The sequence below is a fragment of the Hyperolius riggenbachi genome, chromosome 11 (assembly GCF_040937935.1).
Source record: "Hyperolius riggenbachi isolate aHypRig1 chromosome 11, aHypRig1.pri, whole genome shotgun sequence".
Taxonomy (NCBI): domain Eukaryota; kingdom Metazoa; phylum Chordata; class Amphibia; order Anura; family Hyperoliidae; genus Hyperolius; species Hyperolius riggenbachi.
In genome coordinates, this window is record NC_090656.1 from 58,926,547 (window position 1) to 58,951,520 (window position 24,974).

Here is a 24,974-nt window from a genome sequence, read left to right on the forward strand (position 1 = left end):
TCAGCGGTAAAAAAACGCACAAAAGAGCCAACGAATTCGCCTGCGAGTGGAATGCATGCGAATCGCCGCTAATGTATTTAATAGGAAATTCGCATGCGGCTATGGTATGCGAATTTTCATGCGAATTCGCATGCGAATTCGCATAGGTACCAATGTAATTCAAACAGGCAGTGACATGGTTAATTTCGCATATACCCTCACCTATGCGAATTCGCATGCGAATTCGCGGCAAAAACGCGCAAAAATTCGCATCCGCATGCTAATTCATGGAATTTCAACAGCGGTGGAATCCAGGCGATTCTGCACCGCAATAGTGGAAACGAGCCCTGAAACAAAAAACATGTATTTGTTACAGCTTATACAAATCCTAAAATACATTTGCACACTTTCTACTTCCTGATTCATGGAAGCAGACATACAGTGGAGGAAATAATTATTTGACCCCTCACTGATTTTGTAAGTTTGTCCAATGACAAAGAAATGAAAAGTCTCAGAACAGTATCATTTCATACCATTGACACCTCACGAGGTGAGATCTTGCGTGGAGCCCCAGAGCGAGGTCGATTGATGGTCATTTTGTGCTCCTTGGTCTTTCCCATGTTGGAGAGTTTGGAGTCTGCTTGCTTGATTGATTCTGTGGACAGGTGTCTTTTATACAGGTGACTAGTTAAGACAGGTGTCCTTAATGAGGGTGACTAATTGAGTAGAAGCGTCTAACCACTCTGTGGGAGCCAGAACTCTTAATGGTTGGTAGGGGTTCAAAAACTTATTTCACTCAATGAAATGCAAATCAGTTGCTATCTTTTATTTAAGGTTATTTTTTCGATTTTCCTTTTTGATGTGCTATCTGCCACTGTTAAAATAAACCTACCATTGAAATGATACTGTTCTAAAACTTTTCATTTCTTTGTCATTGGACAAACTTACAAAATCAGTGAGGGGTCAAATAATTATTTCCTCCACTGTATTGTTTACAGTCTATGCTTTCAAATGGGCTTATCTGCAATAGGCATTCAGGTGACACGGGAGGATCAAATTACAACTTGTGATACTCTCTAAATACATTCAGGGTCCATTTATATACGTTTTCCTTCTGTCCTGTGTAAGAGTTCAAGTCCACTTTAAAATGGACCTCCAGTGTAAAATGAGTGTCAAGGAATTACCATAGCTGCAATTTCCTTTACTCACCACCTCTGCCCATGCTACACTATATAAGGCCCCATTGTGGAATAATGCCATGGAGTTTTTTTTTTTTTTTTTTTTCTGGATGCTGGGTTGCCTCATCCACAGCCCCGCCTCCTGTTCTGTGGCCGGCCCCCAGCACTAAGGCCACAGCGTAATCGCACAACATTCATCTTTGAGGAGAGAGGCAAACCCGCAGCACAATATTTTCCCTCTCCTCAAAGACCAATGTTGCACAATAAGCTGCGTCCAAAAAGCTGGGAGCGGGCTACAGAGCTGGAAGCTGGGCTTTGGATGGGGTAGCCCATGCTCCATAAAACAAAGGCCAAAGGAGTGCCCATTTTTCTGTACGGCTAAGTGGTCTCACTCACTTTTTCCTACAATGAAGCATCTGCTGTATGGCAGCAGAGTGGCGCAGCGGAAGTGTGCTGGGCCCTTAACCCAGAGGTTGATGGATCGAAACCATCCTCTGCTAGGTGTACTTTGTTTTTTACACTTTGCTTTACCACATGGGCCAATCGGCGGCCATAGCCCCTTAAGAGAAAGTGTCATTAGGGCCTTGCTGTAACATAGATTGTAGTGTAACTATTTCAACCAATATACCCTTCTTAAACATGAAGATTGTATACAAATGTAAGCAGAGTGGTGCAGTGGAAGTGTGCTGGGCCCATAACCTAAAAGTTGATGGATCGAAACCATCCTCTGCTAGGCATGATTTCATTTTTGCACCTTGCTTTATCGCATGGGCAAAACTGTTTCCATAGCTCTGTAAGAGAAAGTGTAATAAGGGCCCTGCCGTAACATAGATATTACAGTACCCCGCCCGGGTGCCAAATGTCAGCGCTGGTGTCTCGGCCAGGAGCAGTGCTGTGCCGTGCAGTGTGGGATTGGGGAATGCTCGGCCTGAGTGAAGAAGCGGCGACTCTCCCCACCCCGCTCAACTTCACTGGCTTTGGGTTCTCTCAGATGCTGGAGCACCAGCCAGCCACCTGATCCACGCTGTCTCTTCTCTGTGATGCCACACATACTACTTCCTGTTTTGGTGTGTGCAGCATCAGAAGCACCGGCCCTGCATTCTCTCATCTCGCTCCACCCAGCTGCCCGGCTACTATTTTATGCTATCCGGCTGGACAAAAATGTATGGGGAGAACACTGTACTCCCTCTGTATGATTCACTTGTGAGGCCACATTGGGAGTAAGGGATACAGTTTTGGCCACCAGACTATAGAAATGACATTGAACTAGAATGGGTACGAAGATGGGCAACTAAATTACCGGTAATCAGAGGGATGGAACAACCCAAGAACAAACTGGACTTATTTAGCTTGGAAAAAAGGTGACTTGAGGTGACCTGATTAACATGAATAAATGCATCAGAAAGCAATACAAAAGCTTGGCAGATGAGCTTTTTGTCCCTAGAGTTGTACAACGGACAAGGGGACATGATCTGTGTACGGAGGGGATCCTTCACAGTGAGAGTACCCCCAAAAGTATGTAAGGGGGGGGGGGGAGTCTTGTAGTCCGAATGTACGTTATTCCGACTACATAGTACTCACTGCAATGGATGTTTTATTCATTGATTTACCTTACTGCGCTGCACCTAACACTATTCCAGTTCTCGCACCCACAATATGTTTCAAGATAAACCGCTGAGAGCAGGTGCCAGAGAGGATGCATAATGCAGAGATGTACATGGCCAATTATAGCCTGTTCTCAGTTGGCAGCCAATAGGATGGGATGAGGATCGGCGAGAGCTGGCCAATTGCAGCCTGTGCATTTTCAATTGGCAGCCAATAGGATGAGCCGCGGGTGGTGAGAGCCGGCTGAGCGCGTGAGATTTTGTAAAAGCTGCATGCCATGTGCAGGGAAGGCTAGGCTCAATGCTTTCTGCACGCACGTGAGCTCTTCTACACGCTCACCATTGCCGTCGGGAAATCAGAAAGCTGTGGTGTCCTGGGCACAGGCGGCTCTCGCTGTGAACATCAGTGCTGCCCGCGGCTTGCAGGATTTCTCTGCTTTCGGTGATATCGAGGAGAGCTTATAGAGTGGAGATAAGGCCCCGTTTACACTTAATCAGTTGCTCTGTTATAACTGAAAGAACAACTGATTTCCAAAGTAATGTCCATGTTTTCCTATGGCACTTTTCACACTTAAAGGGGCACTACAGCGAAAAACTGTAAAATTTAAAATATGTGCAAACATATACAAATAAGAAGTACAGTTTTTCCAGAGTAAAATGAGCCATAAATTACTTTTCTCCTATGTTGCTGTCACTTACAGTAAGTAGTAGAAATCTGACAGAAGTGACAGGTTTTAGACTAGTCCATATCTTCATGGGGGATTTTCAGCAAGGCTTTTATTCTTTATAAAGATATTCCCCAAAAAGGATTTAAACAATGATGCTGGCCAGCTTCCCTGCTCGCTGCATAGTTTTATGGCAGTTGGACAGAGCAACTGCCATTCACTAAGTGCTTTTGAAAATAAATACATCCCTGAGAATCCCCTATAAAGAGATGGACTAGTTCAAAACCTGTCACTTCTGTCAGATATCTACTACCTACTGTAAGTGACAGCAACATAGGAGAAAAGTAATTCATGGCTAATTTTACTCTGGAAAAAAATGTACTTCTTATTTGTATATGTTTGCACATATTTTACATTTTACAGTTTTTCGCTGTAGTGCCCCTTTAAGTGTGAAAGGTGCCATAGGAAAACATGGACATTTACTTTGGAAATCAGTTGTTCTTTCAGTTATAACAGAGCAACTGATTAAGTGTAAACGGGGCCTTATCTCCACTTAAATTTTACAGTTTTTCACTGTAGTGCCCCGTTAATGCGTTTTTAACTGAAATCTTTTGCACAATGCACTGCTATGGAGAAGCAAAAAAAGGCGTACTAAATGATTAAGTGTAAACAGGGCCTTAGAGTGCTAATTAGTAGGTACATGTTTCAGGCAACGGGTTGTTCCATAGACAAACCATACAGAGAGCAAAACCTGCAGTTACACAAAGGTATATCTATCACAATAGATGTTGTGCGTGATAGTGCTCCTGTGTTTCCATATGGAATAGAATTGTCTGTTCGCATCTAGTGGTATACTCAGATGTGGAAGGGCAAGCCTTGCACTGTTCTATTGTATACCAAGGCTTAAGACCACTACCCTAGTATTTTGTTGGCCTCGTACTTCAGAATGATTTGCAAAATGTAGCTTTGATAGTGTCAGCTTGGGGAGAAACATTCAGTCTAGCTTTGGAATGTTATAACTGTGATGTCTTTTCAAGCCCAAGTCTGCCCCCTTGTGGCTCTGCTTTTTTGCTATGTATCCTCTTAGCAGGAAATAAGAGCCAGGAGGGGGTGGGCTTGGGCTTGAAAAGACATCACAGAAGACTGACTCAGCTATAGCATTCCGGGGCAAAGCTAGACTGAATGCTCAGTCAGGGATTCTTATCAGAGCTGATAACAGGCAGGTTTAGCAGAGAACTATGAAACAAAGATGTTTACTTTCATGTTCCCATAGATATATTTGGTAAAATACATAAGGGTGCTTTCTCTGGTTCTCTTTAAAGAGTGCTTGGATGCTTTCCTTGAATTGAAGGGCATCCATGGCTACAATTGCTGGGTAATTCCTGGGATTTATCTGGCTGCCATCTGGAGTCGGTAAGGGATAATTGGCCCAGCCCTTGTAAGGTTTTTGTGCCTTCCCCTGGATCAACTCGGATATGTGCGGATTCAGGAAGGGTTTTTTTTTTTTCCCCAAGCAGACTAACTATATAACTGGAAGGTTAAAAAGGTCCGATCTTGATTTCAACACAGTTATGGATAGAGACAGTAAGCTTGTGCATATCGGAGCTACATATTGCTCCTTAAGCTATGTACACACATGCGACAACAATCGTTCATTGTGAACGACGAACGTACTTTTAATTGACGAAAGAACGACCTAAGTAAAGTTAGCTTTTAAAGGTGTGTAATGATCTGATCGTTAGAACGAACGTTGCATCACGTAAAGCAACTATTGCGCTTACGCATAAAAATGAAAAGTTCCATGGAGAAATAGTGAAATGCGCATGTCAAGCCTAGTACGAACGACAGTTTCTAACGATGTACTACTTTTGCAAACGATCGTCGTTGGAAAAAATCCGCCAAGATAGATCGTTCGTTTTTAACGATCTAGCTCATCCGTCGTTAGACTTAATGGTCGTTGGCTGCTTTTTTTTTTTTAAACGATCGTCGTTTAAAATGATCGGGGAACGATTGTTTCAAACGACTATAGTCGCATGTGTGTACGTCATACGGTAGCTAAAAAGTTTTTCTCACAGGAGCAAAAATTTAAAGGTCCAAGTCAACACCCCAGAGGTGGTCCAAGCAATTAAAAATGCAAACTTGCAAACCATTTGAAGATGCAGAATAAAAAAAAAAAATTGTGCACAGAAAATACAAAAAGTGCTCGATCAAGAATAGGTGAAGAAATGTATAATGCATCCGGAAAGTGTTCAGAGCACATCATTTTTTTTTTTTTATGTTACAACCTTATTCCAAAATAGATTAAATTATTTTTTTTCTCAATTTCACACAACACCCCATAATGACCGTGTCACAAAAGTTTACTTGGAAATCACGCGTACATAAGTATTCACAGCCTTTGCCATGAAGTTCAAAAAGGAGCTCAGGTGAAGTCAGTTTCCCCTGATCATCAGAATCCAGAATCATTTATTTCGCCAAGTACAACGGGGGTTGTACCCGGAATTATTTTTGGCACATACAGGGTCGGCGATGGTATAGTAACAGCATGATAGTATAAGAAAAAGTAGTTACAGCAATAGCAGAGATATACAAGCGATCAACATCATCATATACATTACGCATAGCACGTTGCACAATACATTAATACGGTGGAGGAGGCCCCGTGGGGTCCGTCTGAGTGCTATGTCGAGCTGAGCAGCCACAATCTGCGCTCACTACTCTGCAGCAATTACAGACACCCCACTGCATGTCCTGCAAAGTGCAGATGGAGAGAGAGAAGATAGAAAAAGAAGGAGCTATAGGAGAGAGTCCTGACCATGTTTGCAAAAATGTAGCCATAGGCTTGCGGCCTGGTCCAGTGTGGATGGTAGGAAGCTGTGCTTCTTGCGCCTGTGGCCGTGCTGTAGTGCAGAGCTTCCAGGGAGGGAGGGCTGCGATGGCCTTGCAGCATACATTGGTGGCCTGAGATTAGGAGTCTGAGTTCTAGGCTTGTGTTGGCTCTGATGAAATCGGAGCAAATGCGTAGCAAAGATTCCAGTTTGGGAGCTTAGGATGCCTGACTCCCCAGCACAGGCTGTCCAGCAGCAGCAGCATGGTGAAGCAGCTGTAGCACACGGTGAACGGCTCCCCTTTCAGGCTTCGGAGGCCTGGGTACAGATGCCTGTGCGGATGGAGGGCATCGGGTGGAGTGTTTTGGACAGGCTGGAGGCTATTGTCTGGAAGGCAGTTGGATTGACCAGGCAGGCGGACGGCTCACATACCTTGGCAGCAGAGTGGAGGAGCAACATGCAGTGCAGTGGTGATGACGGCTCGATCATCTCCGGAGCCGCCGCCGCCAGAGTACTGTCCCCACGTGGTTCTGTAGAGAGCGGAGGAGCGGCCAGAGTGGTAGCAGTGGCAATGGCTCGACTTCCTCAGAGCCTCTGATCCGGAGCTCCTGTGTCCCCACGCGACGACGCAGAGAATGGAGGATCGAGGAAGAGCAGCCAGGGGGGTAGCGGTGGTATGGCCACAACCTCCTTATAGCTGCTGCTGGAGCCCGGATTGCGTCCACGTGGTGTGCCGGGCACACTCCTCATGCCGGTAGCTGTAGCCGGCCACTACAAGCATCGCCGTCCATCCAGATTTGCTGTACGTTCGGATTCCGCCAGGGAAGCCAAGAGGCGTCCCCAGATGCAATCTGGCCAGAGGTCCAGAGGGGAAAAGGTAGGGAAAAAAAAGGGTTACCAGCCAGAGCCCCTGCGGCCGTGGCTACCTATCCGGCGCCATCTTGTAGCTGTAGATCATCATTGACAGGTTTCTGCAGCTAAATTGGAATCCACCTGTGGTAAATTCAGTTGATTGGGCATGATTTGGAAAGGCACAATCATGTCTATAGAAGGTCCCCCAGTTGACAGTTCATGTCAGAGTACAAAAGGATTGTCTATAGACCTCCTGAGACAGGATTGTCTTTGGGCACAAATCTGGGGAAGATTACAGAAAACTTTCTGCTGCTTTGAAGGTCCCAATGAGCACAGTGGCCTCCAAAATCTGTAAGTGGAAGAAGTTCAAAACCACCAGGACTCTTCCTAGAGTTTGCCGGCCAGCTAAACTGAGCGATTGGGGGAGAAGGGCCTTAGTCAGGGAGGTGACCAAGAACATGATGGTCACTCTGTCAGGGCTCTAGAGGTCCTCTGTGGAGAGAGGGGAACCTTACAGATGGTCAGTCATCTCTGCAGCAACCCATCAATCAGACTTGTATGATACAGTGGCTAGACTGAAGCCACTCATTTAGTAAAAGGCACATGGCAGCTAACCTGGAGTTTGCCAAAAGGCACCTGAAGGACTCGGACCACGAGAAACAAAATGCCACGAGAAACTATTTGCTGCAAATGCCAGGTGTCACATTTGGAGAAATACAGGTACTGCTCATCACCAGGCCAATATCATCCCTACAGTAAAGCATGGTGGTGGCAGCATCATGCTGTGGGGATTTTTTTCAGGGGCAGGAACTGGGAGACTAGTCAGGATAAAGGGAAAGATGACTGCAGCAATGCACAGACTTTCTGGGTGAAAACCGCTTATACTCAGACCGGGGCGAATATTCATCTTTCAGCAATTCAAAGGAGTGGCTTCAGGACAACTCTGAATGTCCTTAAGTGGCCTAGCTGGATCCCAGACTGGAATTCGATTTTAAAATCTCTGGAGAGATCCAAAAATGGCTGTGCACCAAAATTTCCCATCCAACCTGATGGAGCTTGAGAGATGCTGCAAAGAGGAATGGGTGAAACTGGACAAGGATAGGTGTGCTAAGCTAATAGCATCATATTCAAATAGACTTGAGGCTGTAATTACCAGAGCTGTGGAGTCGGTACAAAAACTCCGACTCCTCAGTTTATGAAATCACGACTCCAACTCCGGATACCCAAAATGGCTACGACTCTGACTCCAACTCCTTAGTCTAATACTTCACAGGGCTGTGATTTTTGTACAAAAATCATCCGACCTCCGACTCCTAAGTTTATGAAATCAACGACTCCAACTCCGGGTGCCCAAAATTGCTCCGACTCAGACTCCACAGCCCTGGTAATTACTGCCAAAGGTGCCATCAACAAATTATTGAGAAAAGGCTGTGAATACTTATGTACATGTGATTTCTCAGTGGTTTTTATTTTAATAAATTTGCCAAAACCTCAAACTTTTTTTCACGTAGTCTTTGGGGGTTTGTGTGTAGAGATTCTGAGGGAAAAAATGAATTAATCCATTTTGGAATAAGGCTGTAACATAACAAAATTTGTAAAAAGTGATGCCTGTGAATACTTTCTGGATGCACTGTAGCAATATATGAAAAATTGAAAAGCGCAGCAAATGCAAATAAAGGGTGGCAGGGGAGAGAGAGAAACTAGAGCCAATCCCAACATGAGATTATAAATAGTCTCTTATCTGTAAAATGCACTATATATTTTTTTCCCTATGTTGCTGTCACAGTAGGTAGGGAAAATATGTCTGGTTTTGGTATTGTCCATCTTCTGGTTCATGCATTTGTATCCTCCCGCCTAGACTACTGCAACGCCCTGTTCATCGGATCTACAGATAAGGCTCTGCGCCCCTTACAGCTAGTACAGAATGCTGCAGCCAGACTCCTAGCCAATGCCCCCCGCAGCTCACACATCACCCCAGTACTGCAAACTCTTCCCTGGTTGCCAGTAAAATGGACAATCAATTTTAAGATCTGTCTGCTGACATTCAAGGCTCTACACCACATGGGACCCAAATACATAGCGGATCTATTGGAACTTTATGCCCCTCCACGCACCCCCCGCTCTGCCAACAAGATGAAGCTGGTTATTCCCAGGATACACTTAACATTTGGTGCTCGGGCCTTTTCCTATGCAGCCCCTACTCTATGGAACTCACTTCCACAATCAGTACGAGAGGCTCCTTCTCTGGACAGCTTTAAAAAAAAGGCTAAAAACTCATCTCTTTTCCCTAGCCTTTGAGACTGCATAATGCAGGGTCACAGCGCTTTGAGTCCCCAGGGAGAAAAGAGCTATATAAATATTATTGTTATTGTTCTCATGTGGCATTCTCAGGTATTTCTTTATTTGCAAATGCACTTGCTGAATGACTGTTGGTCAGCCAAACTGCCAGAAAAGTGTGCAGCAATTAGGGAGGTTGGCTAGCATGTTTGTGTAGACCCTTTCCACCACCATTTTAACTTCTACCAGACCGCTGTGCATATTAAAACTTCCAGTTTGCTTCTGTTAATGGAAACCAGGCATTTTAAAACATCGCCCACCATTGCCACTGTGCACACGCGCTCCTGCCAAAACTGATTTGATTGGCTAATGGGAGCATGTGTTTCCTGAGACAATCAAAAGTGCCTCTAGTGGGAAGATCATGGCTTCAAAGAGAAGCCAATGGTATTTCCTGTAACAATCAGGCCTGTGTGCTTTGAGCTGTGTTCAGAGCACACATAATAGTGTGTGTGTGTGTAGGGACATCAGTGGTAAATAAAAAATACACATTTTACACTATAAATTAAAAACAACCCTCCTCCCTGCCCCCCCATAGCCCATTACCAAAATAAAACACTTGTACACACACACACAAAAAAACAGCAAAAAAATCTTAGTTATGTTACGGACTCTGCTTTTTACTATGTATGTCATGAGGGTGTAGTGGTTTGCAAAAGTATTCGGCCCCCTTGAAGTTTTCCACATTTGGTCATATTACTGCTACAAACATGAATCCATTTTATTGGAATTCCACATGAAAGACCAATACAAAGTGGTGTACACGTGAAAAGTGGAACGAAAATCATACATGATTCCAAACCTTTTTTTAAAAATAAAATAACTGCAAAGTGGGGTGTTTGTTTCAGCCCCCTGAGTCAATACTTTGTAGAGCCAACTTTTGCTGCAATTACAGCTGCCAGTCTTTTAGGCTACTTACACACCAAGACGTTGCGTTTTAGGGGACGTTATGGTCTCATAACATGCCCCTAACGCAACGTATGGTGGTGTTGAAGTTGGACGTCAGATTGAGCTGCGTTATGCAGCTCTCAAAGCAGCCGCTCCAGGTTAGTGATAGGAAGTCCGGATCTTTTTAAGGATTCGGATCATTTGAATCGGATCATTGAAAAGATCCGGATCTTTGAACCAAATCATTTGAATCATTTTACTAGGGAAGCAGACTGGGTGAAATTACTAGCAGGACAGGACTTTCCCTGCACTGTACATTCTGTATGTTCCTGTTTCTTCCAGGCAGACATCCACTGTGAACCGAATCTTTCATTGTGATGATCCGGATGATTCGACTCACAAAAAAGATCCGGATCAAATGAACGATTCGTTCATGATCCGGACAACACTACAGTCCTTTCACGAGTCTCTGCAGTGCAGTGAATATTAATTAGCCATGTGGCTGGCTGCCGAGGAGGAGGGGAGACCTCCTCCAACATTACTGAGCATGTGCAAGCAGTATAACGCTGCTTAGCCCAGTATAACGTACAGCATGCAGCACATTGTTTAAACGTGCTGCGTTACAATGTAACGCAACGTGGGCACTGTGAGCAGCACAATTGATTTTACAGTGCTGTGAGTTAGGCTGCGTTACTGGCCTTGGGGTATGTCTCTACCAGCTTTGCACATCTAGAGACTGAAATACTTGCCCATTCTTCTTTGAGACTGAAATACTTGCCCATTCTTCTCTGCAAAACAGCTCCAGCTCAGTCAGATTAGATGGACACCGTTTGTAAACAGCAGTTTTCAGATCTTGCCACAGATTCTAGATTGGATTTAGATCTGGACTTTGACTGGGCCATTCTAACACATGGATATGTTTTGTTTTAAACCATTCCATTGTTGCCCTGGCTTTATGTTTAGGGTCATTGTCCTGCTGGAAGGTGAACCTCCGCCCCAGTCTCAAGTCTTTTGCAGACTCCAAGAGGTTTTCTTCCAAGATTGCCCTGTATTTGGCTCCATCCATCTTCCCATCAACTCTGACCAGCTTCCCTGTCCCTGCTGAAGAGATGCACCCCCAGAGCATGATGCTGCCACCACCATATTTGACAGTGGGGATGGTGTGTTCAGAGTGATGTGCAGTGTTAGTTTTTCGCCGCACATAGCTTTTTGCATTTTGTCCAAAAAGTTCTATTTTGGTCTCATCTGACCAGAGCACCTTCTTCCACATGTTTGCTGTGTCCCCCACATGGATTGTGGCAAACTGCAAATGGGACTTCTTATGCTTTTCTGTTAACAATGGCTTTCTTCTTGCCACTCTTCCATAAAGGCCAACTTTGTGCAGTGCACAACTAATAGTTGTCCTATGGACAGAGTCTCCCACCTGAGCTGTAGATCTCTGCAGCTCGTCCAGAGTCACCGTGGGCCTCTTGACTGCATTTCTGATCAGCGCTCTCCTTGTTCGGCCTGTGAGTTTAGGTGGACGGCCTTGTCTTGGTAGGTTTAGGGCCTGTACACGCTGCGCTTGCGCTGCGTTTTTAAAAACGCATGCGTTTTTAAAATCGCAAGGTCTTTTGAAAAATAATGAAAATCGTGATGACTTGTACACACTGGTGCGATGCGTTTTTAGAAAAAAGCAATCGCAGTGCCTGCTGCGCTTTTTTAAGCGCAGCGCATGAAAAACGCATTAAAACGCATGCGCTTGCATTTTTGCCTGCGTTTTTCAGAAGTCAGTATCCCAGAAGACTCTGCAATCTCCTGATTCCTGTTGAAATGTAAACTAGAACAAAAACAAAGGATTCTTTAGCCAATCAGCAATTACAAGAAAAACGCAAACGCACAAAAAACGCAGGCAAAAGCGCATGCGTTTTTAAAACTACATGCACTTTAAAAACGCACGCGCTTGCGATTTTGCTTGCGTTTTTCAGTGTGTACAGGCTTTGTGCCATACTCCTTCCATTTCTGAATGATCGCTTGAACAGTGCTCCGTGGGATGTTCAAGGCTTTGGAAATCTCTTTGTAGCCTAAGCCTGCTTTAAATTTCTCAATAACTTTATCCCTGACCTGTCTGGTGTGTTCTTCAGACTTCATGGTATTAATGCTCCCAATATTCTCTTAGACAACCTCTGAGGCAGTCACAGAGCAGCTGTATTTGTACTGACGTTAGATTACACACAGGCACACTCTATTTAGTCATTAGCACTCATCAGGCAATGTCTATGGGCAACTGACCGCACTCAGACCAAAGGGGGCTGAATAATTACGCACACCCCACTTTGCTGTTATTTGTAAAAAAATGTTTGGAATGATGTATGATTTTCGATCCACTTCTCACGTGTACACCACTTTGTATTGGTCTTTTACGTGGAATTCCAATAAAATTGATTCATGTTTGTGGCAGTAATATGACAAAATGTGGAAAACTTCAAGGGGGGCGAATACTTTTGCAAACCACTGTATTACTGTTGTTCTGGCAAATAAGCGCTTGTAATTATTGATCGGGTACAAAAAGACCCCAGAAAAAAGAAAAAATACACCTTTTATTTCAAAATAATAAATTGTTGCATACATTTTTAGGAACGTTATTTAAATGTTGTAATAACCTGGAAAAATGGGAAAATAAAACTTGGTTTTCATTTACAGTAGCATTTTTTTTATTTTCAAACTATATGGGATAGAATTAGCGAAGTGGATCGCTGACAGGTGAAAATTGCTCTGGTCTGTCAGGTTAGTGGTAAAGTGGTTAAAATAATAACGATAATACAGAGAATCCCCCATGAGGAGATAAACTAATCCCAAAATCCGTCAGATATGTCAGAAATAGGGAAGTATTTGACATTGCAGAGAACATTTCTGTCTACAAATGAAGTATCTAGGGAGTTCAGTAAGAAGCTGCTATCTGCATAAATAGGCCTATCTAGATGCTAATATGTATTAGTGTACTATAGACAGCAATGTCAGTCATGAGCCAGGCTCCCTTTAGTATAAAGCAGGTTGACATTTGTGTGGCCCTTGAAAGTAAAATTGTAACTACTGTACCGGTTTCAGGTCTCGCGGACAGCTCAGCTGCTGCCATTTATTATGGGTGGACGTTAGTGTGCACCCAGCGTGCCAGCCGGTTTGATTGGCACAGTGTGTGGTCTGTGGTGTAGCCCACATGACCTTGGTGAATGAAGAGGCTGTAATCACTCAGAGCAGCAGAACGCTTAAAGCAAAATGTCAGTCATTTGGCAGCGAGGCTTAGTTTACTATACATAGCTTTCACTCTGCGCCAAACAGGTAATGAGTGACCAGAAATCCTTATTTCTGCTCGTCCATTCACAGGATGTGACTGCATGAGGTGAGATATGAAGACCGCCATATTTATTTCCCTTTAAACTATTCACATTGCCTGTCTGTCCTGATGATCCTCTGCCTTTACAACATTCATTTATAGATTATTTAGTCAGTGTTTGCCCATTATAAAATCTTTCTTCACCCTGATGATTTACGTTCTGAAGTTTCACAGGTGGAAGCATCTTTAGTCCTGTCAGGTACAAGGCTGCAGAGTGGTAGTCATGAAACAAATGCACCAACTCTGATTCCTAATACAGTAAAAAAAAAACATTATCCAGAACTTGGTTAACCAGACGTCTCAAGCATCCAGAAAAAAACATTCTGGCCTTGCAGAATGCATAACTCTACTTTTACACTTTATACAGTAATAAACCTCTGTTTATTACTGTTACATTGTTACAGTGAGTTAAGTCTGCCCTTTGTCTTAATTTGTTTTAATGAGTGTATTTCAACATTAATACAGAGTTTATGGTAAGTACACTGTGGGGCACAGTACTGTTTTTTAGTTAGGCATATTTTTAACATTGACTCTTAAGCAGCCAGAAACTACACTTTGTTGTTATTATTATTATTATTTAGTATTTATATAGTGCCGACAGCTTATGCAGCGCTGTACAGAGTATATGTTGTTTTCTCACTTAACTGTCCCTCAGAGGGGCTCACAATCCAATCCCTACAATAGTCTTACATATATCTCGTGTAGTGCATTTATCCTAGTCTAGGACCAATTTAGGGGTAAGTCAATTAACTTACCTGTATGTTTTTGGATGGGGCAGGATACCTGAGTGTCCGGAGGAAACCCACACAGACACGGGGAGAACATACAAACTCCTTGCAGATGTTGACCTGGCTGGGATTTGAACCCGGGGACTCAGCGTTGCATGCAAGAGCGCTAACCACTACACCACCGTGCTGCCCACTTATCCAGTATCAGCCAATCCCCGTTGGTGGCGGTTAATGGGAGTTTTACTGTAAATTTAAACTGTAATTGAAAGAAAAAATATAAAATGTACTAGTTCTCAGATAAAAGATGCTTGTTCTGCTGCAATTATAGTCACTGTATTTTTAAATAGGATATATCTATCTGATTGTGACTGTATACCTTGTGTACACAGGAATCTTTTATATGTATAATCAAATATCTGCTGTGAGAATAAAGCCTGAGGAGTAGGGTTGATGAGGTATACCGGTATGACTGTATACCGCGGTTTGATTGTGCATGGTAAGCATACCATGCACAATCTCATTTTACCGGTTGTTGGGGGCGGGGTGACGTAGCGGCGGGCGCACGAACAGCGGCAGGGATAAGTAAATACTCACTTGCCGGCAGCCAGGTCCTCCGCTGTTCTAGCTTCATTCTACTTCCTGTTCTTGTCCTATTTCCCTGAAACCGCACCCCCTGGGTGCTATTACAAGGAGATGATGCAAGAACAGGAAGAAGAATGAAGCCAGTACAGGGTGGAGGGACCTGGCTGCCGGAAAATGAATATTTACTTATCTATATGCTGCGGCCACCTACTACTGGCTACACCTGTCCCTGGCTACCTATGCTGCGGCCACCTACTACTGGCTACACCTATCCCTGGCTACCTATGCTGTGGCCACCTACTACTGGCTACACCTATCCCTGGTTACTTATGCTGCAGCCACCTACCACTGGCTACACCTATCCCTGGCTACCTATGCTAATGAAAGCAGCTGTTGCCTCGGGAGACGGGGGTTAACTTATGTGTTCCATTCGCATCACAAGTCGCATTCCATGACACTCCCACGCTTCCTCCTTCAAGCCGAAAGAGCGGTAGTGACCAGGGCTGTGGAGTTGGTACAAAAATCATCCGACTCCTCAGTTTATGAAACCTCCGACTCCAGGTACTCAAAATGGCTTTGACTCTGACTCCTTAGTCTAATACTTACCAGGGCTGTGGATTTGGTGCAAAAATCATCCGTCTCCAACCTCCGACTCCTTAGTTTATGAAACCACCGACTAACTCCGACTCCAGGTACCCAAAATTGCTCCAACTCCTTGACTCCAACTTTAACTCAGACTCCACAGCCCTGGTAGTGACGTGCAACGCATAGGAAGTACACATCAGTGTTCTCCCCAGAATATTTTTCCAGCCGGGTGCCATGAAAGTGTCCGGGGTGTAGTGAGATGGTAAAATACAGGGCCTTTGCTTCCATAGGGGCAAACTGGGTAATTGCCAAGGGCCCCATAGCCAGCTGAGGCTGTAAAGCCTCATACCTTCTGCTAGGAGAGGTCAATTTAAAAGTTCCGCAACTATGCTTGCAGCACAGCAAAAGAGGGGGGGATAAGGAGGAAAGCCGATGACAGCTCATTAGGTGCTCACCAAAATTAGCCGGGTGGTGCACCCGTGTAAAAGGGCCTCGGGAGAACACTGCGTTGCGTTCCACGTCACTACCCTGCTTCCTCCTGGCTTGGAGGAAGTGTGGGAGTGTCATGGAATGCAACTTATGATGCGAATGGAACATATAGGACGCATGGGTATGTTGACCCCCCGTCTCCCGAGGCAACAGCTGCTTCAGTTAACATTTTGAATCACAGTAGCTACAAGTCTAGTAGTTACTCGGAAGAGCATGTCTGGCATTCATATATCATTTTAAAATGTATTTTAGTACATTACAAAAGAATACTAATATATATGAGCTATAATTTGTTCAAACAAGTGCATTTAATTGTTAATTTAACACATGTAACTATTGTCATTTCCTGTACCATTGTACATGATTAGCAAAATCCCTTTCAATTAATCAATACATTTGAAATGTTAATAAATTAGGGCTGGTGAATACTATTGCATTATACAGTAGTAGTATACTCTGCATATGCACTGAATGTAAGTTACGTTGTCTGAGTGCCTATTATTTTTTTCTTTTTTTTTTTACTGAAGCAAAAATAAACATAATGAATTGTATGTGTAGTATGGATGATATATAGAATGTTAGTAGCAAAGAAAAGTCTCATTTTTATTTTCAGTTTTATAGCCTTATTTTAAAATTGCATAAGACTGCTGCTTTTTAAGCTGAAAAAGAAGCCAGAGTAATGACCCTGTGAACTTTTCTGCACTAAAAACCTTCTCACCTTTCCCTGACAGATAACAGGCTTTTAGCTTCGGTTTACTTTTCAGGAAACCAGACTGAATTTGACAAGCTGTCTGATAAGCTCTTTTGCATAGATAACACACACTTTTTTTTACCACTTTCTTAGCAGGTTTCACTTACATGTGTATTGGTTTATTTCATCAAGCCACATGTCCCTTCATGTATGCTTTAACTGTTATGCAGTTATATAGATTAATGTCGACTATGTTGCTTTGTCTCTTTACAGCTGACTCCACGAGTGGAACCCCTTGTAAGCAGCTCGGTTAACAGCTTAGCAAATGCACTACATACATCAGCACATTCCATAGAAGATTCATTACCTAAGAGGCCTTCCGGAAAGCACTCCAGAGGTGAGAGGAGAATACGATGCACAGGGCACATCCGTCCTATTTTTTGCAAACAGAGGCCAACTGCCAGCGCCGACAGAGAGCCACATGATTGGGCCGGTTCACACGTGAGCGGCTGCATTCCGTCCATTTTGCATCCGCTTGCAACATTGTCTGGTTGTCTGCCCGTCCGCCTCTGCGCGTTGTTCACGTCTGCCCGTACACATCGCTGCTCCGCTGCCGCTCATTCTGTCCATATTCAGCCCGGAGGCCAGCAGGAGCATGGGGCTCTCCATAGGCTGCATTTGGCCAATTCTCCCTAGCAACAGAGAATTTTCATTGGTCCACCATGATCCAATGAGAATTCTCCCTGTTGCTGAGGATTTTGATTGGTCTTTTACAGCCCAATAGAGATCCCCATGCTTATGCCGGCCACCGGGCTGGGAAGGAGGGACTGAGCAGTGGCCATCGGCGGGACACGTGAGTATTTCATCATGGCGGCGATCAAAACTGGCCAGGCGGATGCGGCGACTAGCTTAGTGAGAAAGCAGTGTTCGTTCTCATAGGCTTTTATTGCATACATTTTCCCTTCTGGTTTGTGAAAATGTGCCAAGTTCGGACTCTGCGTTGCGCTTAGTGCAACGCACCAAGCGGATCCTATTTTTAACATTAGGATCTGCTTCCTGCGCTAAGCAGAGCTTAAAATAACGCCCCACAGATACTTCTTTTTTTTTAAAGCAAGTGTGATACTACCCTTACTCCGAGTCAGGAGCCACTGGGGTTGCAGCCCAGGAAGGCAGTCTCTGATTGGCTGATGCGACATTCTGTTGCTGACTGAAACAAAAATTCTATTATGTATATATGAAAAGGGATGAACATGTCCCAAGAGTCATTGCTTTCTAGAAATTATGCCTGGTACTTCTGAGTCTTCCACTTAGTGTACCTAAGATGAAGGGAGCAAAAGGATTTTTACTTACCTGGGGCCTCTTCCACCCCCCTGTAGTCTGTCGGCTCCATTGTGCCGCTGTCAGCCCTGGTGAAGTCCACAACTCAGCTCAGTCACAGACTACTGTGCATTGTGCGGTTCCGGCCATGCACCTCTGCAATTGCCTTTCCCTAGCCGGGGGGGGGGGAGGGGATCTGCACATGCGCAGCTTCTAAGATTTGTTACTGCGCTTGCACAGAATGCTCCCGCACAGAGGGAGACGGCATGTGGCCTGGAATAACGCAGTGGCTTGCAACCCAGCTGAATCACAGACTTCACAGCAGAACAGTGTATTGGACAGGGAGGGCAGTGAGGGAGCTGACAGACTATAGGGGAGTGGAAAAAGCCCCGGGTAAGTAAGAATCCTTGTTTCCTTCGTCCCAGGTTTACTTTAAAGTCCAAATAAATTTGGCTGGCCCTGTTTATGGCAATTCCACAGAAGTAACCCTGGCTCATTATTGTAACCAATGGAGGCATCTTTTCTGATAAACGTGTTTGTTGGCGCTCTCTAGCCTGAGATTGTGTTATTAAAGGGCCATTATCACAAAAAATCGTAAAATTTAAAATACCTGTAAACATATACAAATTAGAAGTACGTTTCTTCCACATGAGCCGTAAATTACTTTGCTCCCATCTTGCTGTCACTTACAGTAGGTAGTAGAAATCTGACATTACCAACATGTTTTGGTCTAGTCTGACTCGTCATGGGGGATTCTCAGCATGCCTTTTTTATAAAGACTCCCCTTGAAAAGGATTTATATAAATATGCTGTCCAGCCTCCCTGCTGGATAAACACTTTGTTTTCAAAAAAAAAAAAGAAAACCCTGAGAATCCCCCATGAGGAGATGGGCTAGTCCAAAAACCTGTTGGTTCTGTCAGATTTTTTTTTTTTTTACTTCTTTTGCATTAATGCCATACCTGAAATGCTGCATCCCTGCGACTGAACTCTCAATTAAAACCCCCGAAATCCCCCGGGGGAAGAGTTGGTGCTCCTTCCGGGTAAAGACAGAGCTTTGGGCAGTATAGTATACTCACGTCAATCTGCGTGGATCTCCGCCCGCCCTTTTCAGTCTTCTTTCACAGAGAGGGGCAGTGAGGCGGCGATCAACGCAGATTGATTGGACTGGAGGTAGAGCTACAGCCCAAAGCTCTGCCTACCCCGGGCAGCAAAATCCACGACTTGGAAAGTCATAGATTTTTGCCCCGTATTTCGGGGGGTTTAATTGAGTTCAACTGCAGGGATGCGGCATTTCAGGTATGGCATTAATACTAAAGAAGACTGTTAAGTAAAAAGGGTTTTGTTTTTTTCTGAGGTCTCAGGCTCTCTTATTAAAGCTGGCCATTATTCCATTTTATTATATAACCCTTTTCCGATCCTGCCACATCCGTATTGTACAATACCTACCTGAGCTAGGTATCTGAATTCCATTCAGTCTGTTGGTCCTCTTATCAGATAGCTGTGGTAAGATTGTACCAGAATTGCACAGTCATGTTATATAACGTATGACCACCTCAATGGGCTGATACCATCGATTGATCTATCAAGTAATAATTTCCATCATATCCAATCTGCTTCAGATGGAGTAAGGGATCGATTTTGATGTCCGTACTGCACAATATCAATCCCTTTTTTCGATCAGAAGCAAATCGGACATGCCGGAAATAATCAATTGATCCATCGATCTGATGACATTGATCAGGGCTGTCCAACTCCAGGCTTGGAGGGCCATATCCATGCCAGTGTTTAGGATGGACAGAGAAAAGGAGAAATGTATTCTACTTTATGGACCAAACCATTCCTGATTCCGTCCCATCAATCAATTTGAGCTGTGCCAAAAATATGTGAGGACCTCGGCCTTGAAGGACTGGAATTGGACAGCCCTGATGTTGATAGAATCTGCTAAAATCTTTATCCTCTCTTAAAAAGCAGTTTGATAATATACTACAGGTAGTCCCCGACTTACGAACGACCTGCCGATAGGAACGGCATGAATTCTGTGTTTCTGTGGGAACAAATCAAAAAATGTTTTTTCCAAAATGGCTTTTAAACTTGTATAAGCAGGTGCAGAGGGCAGATGTGACACAGTAGGGGGACACTGGAGGCACAGAAGAGGTACAGGGGACAAAGATGGTACAGTGTTCTGACTTAAAGAGGAACTCCAGTGAAAATAATGTAATTAAAAAAAAGTGCTTCATTTGTACAATAATTATGTATAAATGATTTAGTCAGTGTTTGCCCATTGTAAAATCTTTTAAATCCCTGATTTACATTCTGACATTTATTACATGGTGACATTTTTACTGTTGGCAGGTGATGTAGCTGCTGCATGCTTTTTTGGCAGTTGGAAACAGCTGTAAACGGCTATTTCCCACAATGCAATAAGGTTCACAGACAGGAAACTGCCAGGAGTACCACGGTCCTCAGTTTCTTGTGGGAGGGGTTTCACCACAATATCAGTCATACAGCGCCCTCTGATGGTCGGTTTGTGAAAAGGAATAGATTTTTCATGTAAAAGGGGGTATCAGCTACTGATTGGGATAAAGTTTAATTCTTGGTCGTATTTTCTCTTTAAAGATGTGGGTTTCTGAAATCAATATTAGGACACAGAGGCTGGTGATAGTATGCAGAATGTGCCTCTGTGTCCTAATATTGATATCCTTATAGTGTGCCTCCAGCCCCGTGCTCTGCTGTCCCCCAATATAAAAACCGCCAGTCTAGCCACACAGATTGTTGCTAGTCGGCTGTTTACATTCAGGCTGTCACAATTCTTGGCCAAAGCAGTCCTGATCGTTTGCTACAGCCGAGTTCAACCCAGCTTGTGTATGTTTTGCAATTGTCCAGCGTGGCTTATTGTTGCCGGTTATCCGGGTAATCCATCATCATCATTCTGAATAATTATGACAAGATCAGCACTATTCCTATGTGGCTTTGTGTAGACTTGTTTTTGTGTACTGCCTCATGAGCTGTCGTAAGATAAGGCGATTACACTTTTATCTGGTTTGTGTTGTACTTTGTGCTGTGCTGCTGAGGCTCGGAAATCTCAGCTGTTTTTATTTGGGAGTTTTATTAGAAGAGATCTCCTCAGTGGCTCAGAACCCATCCACCAGTATCAAGCAGAGACTGAGCTGATATTCAGAAAGATATTGTTGCGCAGTTTGGCATATTTAGGGATAGTCACTGGGATAGTTTCTATGTGGCGTTTGAGTTTGAATATAAACTTATAAAGTCGTAAGTTGTGGATAGAAAATTCAGTAGTTTATGGTCCACACACACGCTAGATAAAAATTGTCACACAAACTTCACTCAAACCACATTTCCTAACAAAAACAAGTAGTAGTTTAAATCAGGGGTCCGCAACCACCGGGCCGTGGCCCACTGCCGGTCCGTTGGCAGTTTTCTACCGGGCCACGGCGTGTCTGACCTCTCGCCCCCTACCCCCCGCGGCCGCCGCTCCTGTTACCTTACGAGCGGGCGGCCGCTTCCTTTCTTATATTCCCCAGCCGCTCTTCTCTTATTAGCATCCGGTATTACAGTATCGCGTCTTGCGGCTGCTGTAAGGAGGGAAGGAAGCAGGGCAGCGGTTCCCATGGTAACGGCGATGCATATCGCCGCTACAGGAAGCCGCTGCCGCGCTTCCTACCCTTCCTTACAGCAGCCGCAATACGCGATGCTGTAATACCGGATTCTAATAAGAGGAGAGCGGCTGGGGAATATAAGGAAGGAAGCGGCCGCCCGATCATAAGGTAACAGGAGCGGCAGCCGCGGGGGGGGCACTACCAACCCACCCACTCGCCCATACTAGGGCGCTATGCTGGGGCACTATACTAGCCATGCTGGGGCACTATACTAGCCATACTGGGGCACTATAATACTGGGGCACTATACTAGCCATACTGGGGCACTATACTAGCCATACTGGGGCACTATACTAGCCATACTGGGGCACTATACTAGCCATACTGGGGCACTATACTAGCCATACTGGGGCACTATACTAGCCATACTGGGGCACTATACTAGCCATACTGGGGCACTATACTAGCCATACTGGGGCACTATACTAGCCATACTGGGGCACTATACTAGCCATACTGGGGCACTATACTGGGGCACTATACTTGCTATACTGGGCGCTATACTGGGGCACTATACTTGCTATACTGGGCGCTATACTGGGCACTATACTTGCTATACTGGGCACTATACTTGCTATACTGGGCACTATACTTGCTATACTGGGCACTATACTTGCTATACTGGGCACTATACTAGCCATACTAGGACAACTAAACTCACCCCCCCCCTCCCCCACCCCCGGTCCCCAGAGAAAAATCTGGTCAGAAAGTGGTGCCCGGGCCGGAAAAGGTTGGGAACCCCTGGTTTACATGACGTTCACACACACAGATATTACAAATGATTGTCATTAGAAAACTGCGTACGTCAATGTAAATGACATTTCGCTCGACATGCACACATGCTCTGGAACAATTTAGTTTGAACAACGGCTGACTGCACAATATCTGCCTAATAGTCGTCTGAGTATATATTTCAGTTGGATCAGGCAGAATACCAGATATTGGTCAAACTTGTCATTTAGCTATGTTTATAATTGTTGTGAAATCTGACGTTTGTTTGAGGATTCAAATCACTTTTATCTAACGTGTACAAAGCTTACATGCTTCCCATTTATAATCCTATAATAATCTTAACATTTGTATAGCGCTTTTGTCCTGTTGGACTCAAAATGCTCAAGAGCTGCAGCCACTAAGGACGCACTCAAGGGGCCACCCTGCAGTGTTAGGGAGTCTTGCCTTAAACTCCTTATTGATTAGGTCCTGACCCTAGCCAGGATTCGTACCCTGGTCTCCCATGTCAAAGGTGGTGCGCTTAACCAGTACACCATTTATCATCTGGATGTGTTATTAGAATTGGAACCAAAACCTTTTTTTTTTCTTTTTTTTTTTACATCTAATTTTTACTGAGAGAAGTCTCTATCTCTCGCTTTCTGTTGTGAAGATGTGTCCATATTTCTGTTTTTTGTGGTGTCAGCAGTGACTTGAAGTAAGAGAATTTCTCCGAATGGGAACGCAGACCGCAATATAAAATTTTTCTATCATCGTCCCCACAAGAGATTTTACCCCAAACTTGAATAACTGAGCTACTTACCGGTAGTTGTGGGTATTAATGAGAACCTGTACTGAGTAAAATTATTTAAAATAAACACACGAGGTAACTTCAAATGAACATTACATAGTTACCTTGCCATCAGTTCCTCTCAGAAGCTCACCATTTTCTTCTGACAATAATCCTTTCCAGTTCTGACATTTTGTCAGAACTGAAATATATCAGTTGCTGTCAGTTATACATCAGTTGCTGTCAGTTACAGCTGAGAGGAGAACTGATATGTCCATGTTTCCCTATGGCTCAAGTGGGCGATGTTACAGTTTAACAGTGTGCTGACCAGGAAGCTGTTATGGGGTAATAGCCATTTTCAAAATGGAGGACGGAGAATTCCATTGATCACAGTGGAAAAACAGGACACAGGAGAGGAAAAATAGATTGAGGAGTAGACTACACAGGAGGTAAGTATGACTTGTGTATGTTTATTTTGACTTTTAATGTTCAGTTCAGGTTTTCTTTAAATACTTTTAAACCGACAGAGGTTTCAACACTTCCGTACTCTGTCCAAGGCTAAATAAAAAGTTTTGCACGGAGCTCCACCTTAAAGAGGCCCTGTAATGACATATAGTAGAATGCAATAAATTATTCAAAATACTCACTTTTACCGTAATCATCCTGATTTCGGCATCAGAAACACTTCCTATATCTATATATTGACATGTAACCCCACCTTGCCAGTGATGTCGCAGCCTAGGCTGTTTAGCTACGCAAAATTTTCCCCCCCAGAGCATTCTGGGAGACCAAACATTATTTTCACTGGCTTCTGAACACTCAGACGCTGCCCTTGAAAGGACTAAAGATATCGCCACCCGTGATGAATTTCAGAATGTAAATCCCTTAATGAATTGACATTTCACAAAATGTTCAGTGAAATCAGCTGTTTTCTGCTTTACCTCATGCAGTAATGCTTAGTGAATTAAAGCCTATAGCTACAATGATCGCGTCATCAGTGGGCTAAATTCAAGCAACCCCAAGCCATATCAGTTGTTGAAATTTATCTTAGAATATTGCATTTTCCTTGTTTGTGTTGTGCTTTGGTTGAAGTGTTGATCGTAACATTATTTCTGCAGTTGAGAACACCGTAGATCATGGAACGCACCTAAACACACTCTCAGGCTGCTTTATTTGCATTCTGTGTTAGTCTGTGCCTCTCAGATTTACAAGCCCTACTCCATAGATCCAAATTAATCCATGCCATGCACTGATGATCAAACAATCCGAAACAGTCTGTATGCATGTTGGATTATTATGGCTCTGTACAAATTAACAAGCTGACACATCATTGCATTCCAGCGGTTCTGGAGGTGTGTTTAGCTTCTAAGGGTACAATGGTTAATTTGCATATATTCAGCAGTGTTGCTCTGGGAGACATCTCAAGTTCACTCCAACCTGAATTATCACTGTCCACTATATGATTTCTGTGAATTTTATAAAGGAAAAGTAGAGAATCCTATTCTAGACAGTTTCTATATTTACTGTGGCGATTTTGAAGTCATTTGTGATGTAATATCTTAGTCTCCTCTGCCTGATTTGCCCGCCCTTCACTATAGAAAGTGCATTGTTTCAGCCTGAGAAATTTTGGCCAATCAGAGAGGAATAGAGGTGTGGGAGGGGAAAACAGGAGGGAAAGACGCTTCAGCCAATCAGGCTGCATTAGT

At 44.0% G+C, this 24,974-nt stretch overlaps 1 protein-coding gene across 2 annotated transcripts in view; it reads left to right on the plus strand.

The window, feature by feature from the left end:
* Positions 1 to 24,974, plus strand: part of ZCCHC14 (zinc finger CCHC-type containing 14) — a 112,868-nt gene that overhangs the window by 14,060 nt on the left and 73,834 nt on the right. For both annotated transcript variants that reach the window (XM_068261091.1, XM_068261092.1), the window contains exon 3: positions 17,050 to 17,173. In XM_068261091.1, coding sequence (XP_068117192.1) covers positions 17,050 to 17,173 — 124 coding nt within the window. The remainder of the gene's footprint in view (positions 1 to 17,049; positions 17,174 to 24,974) is intronic.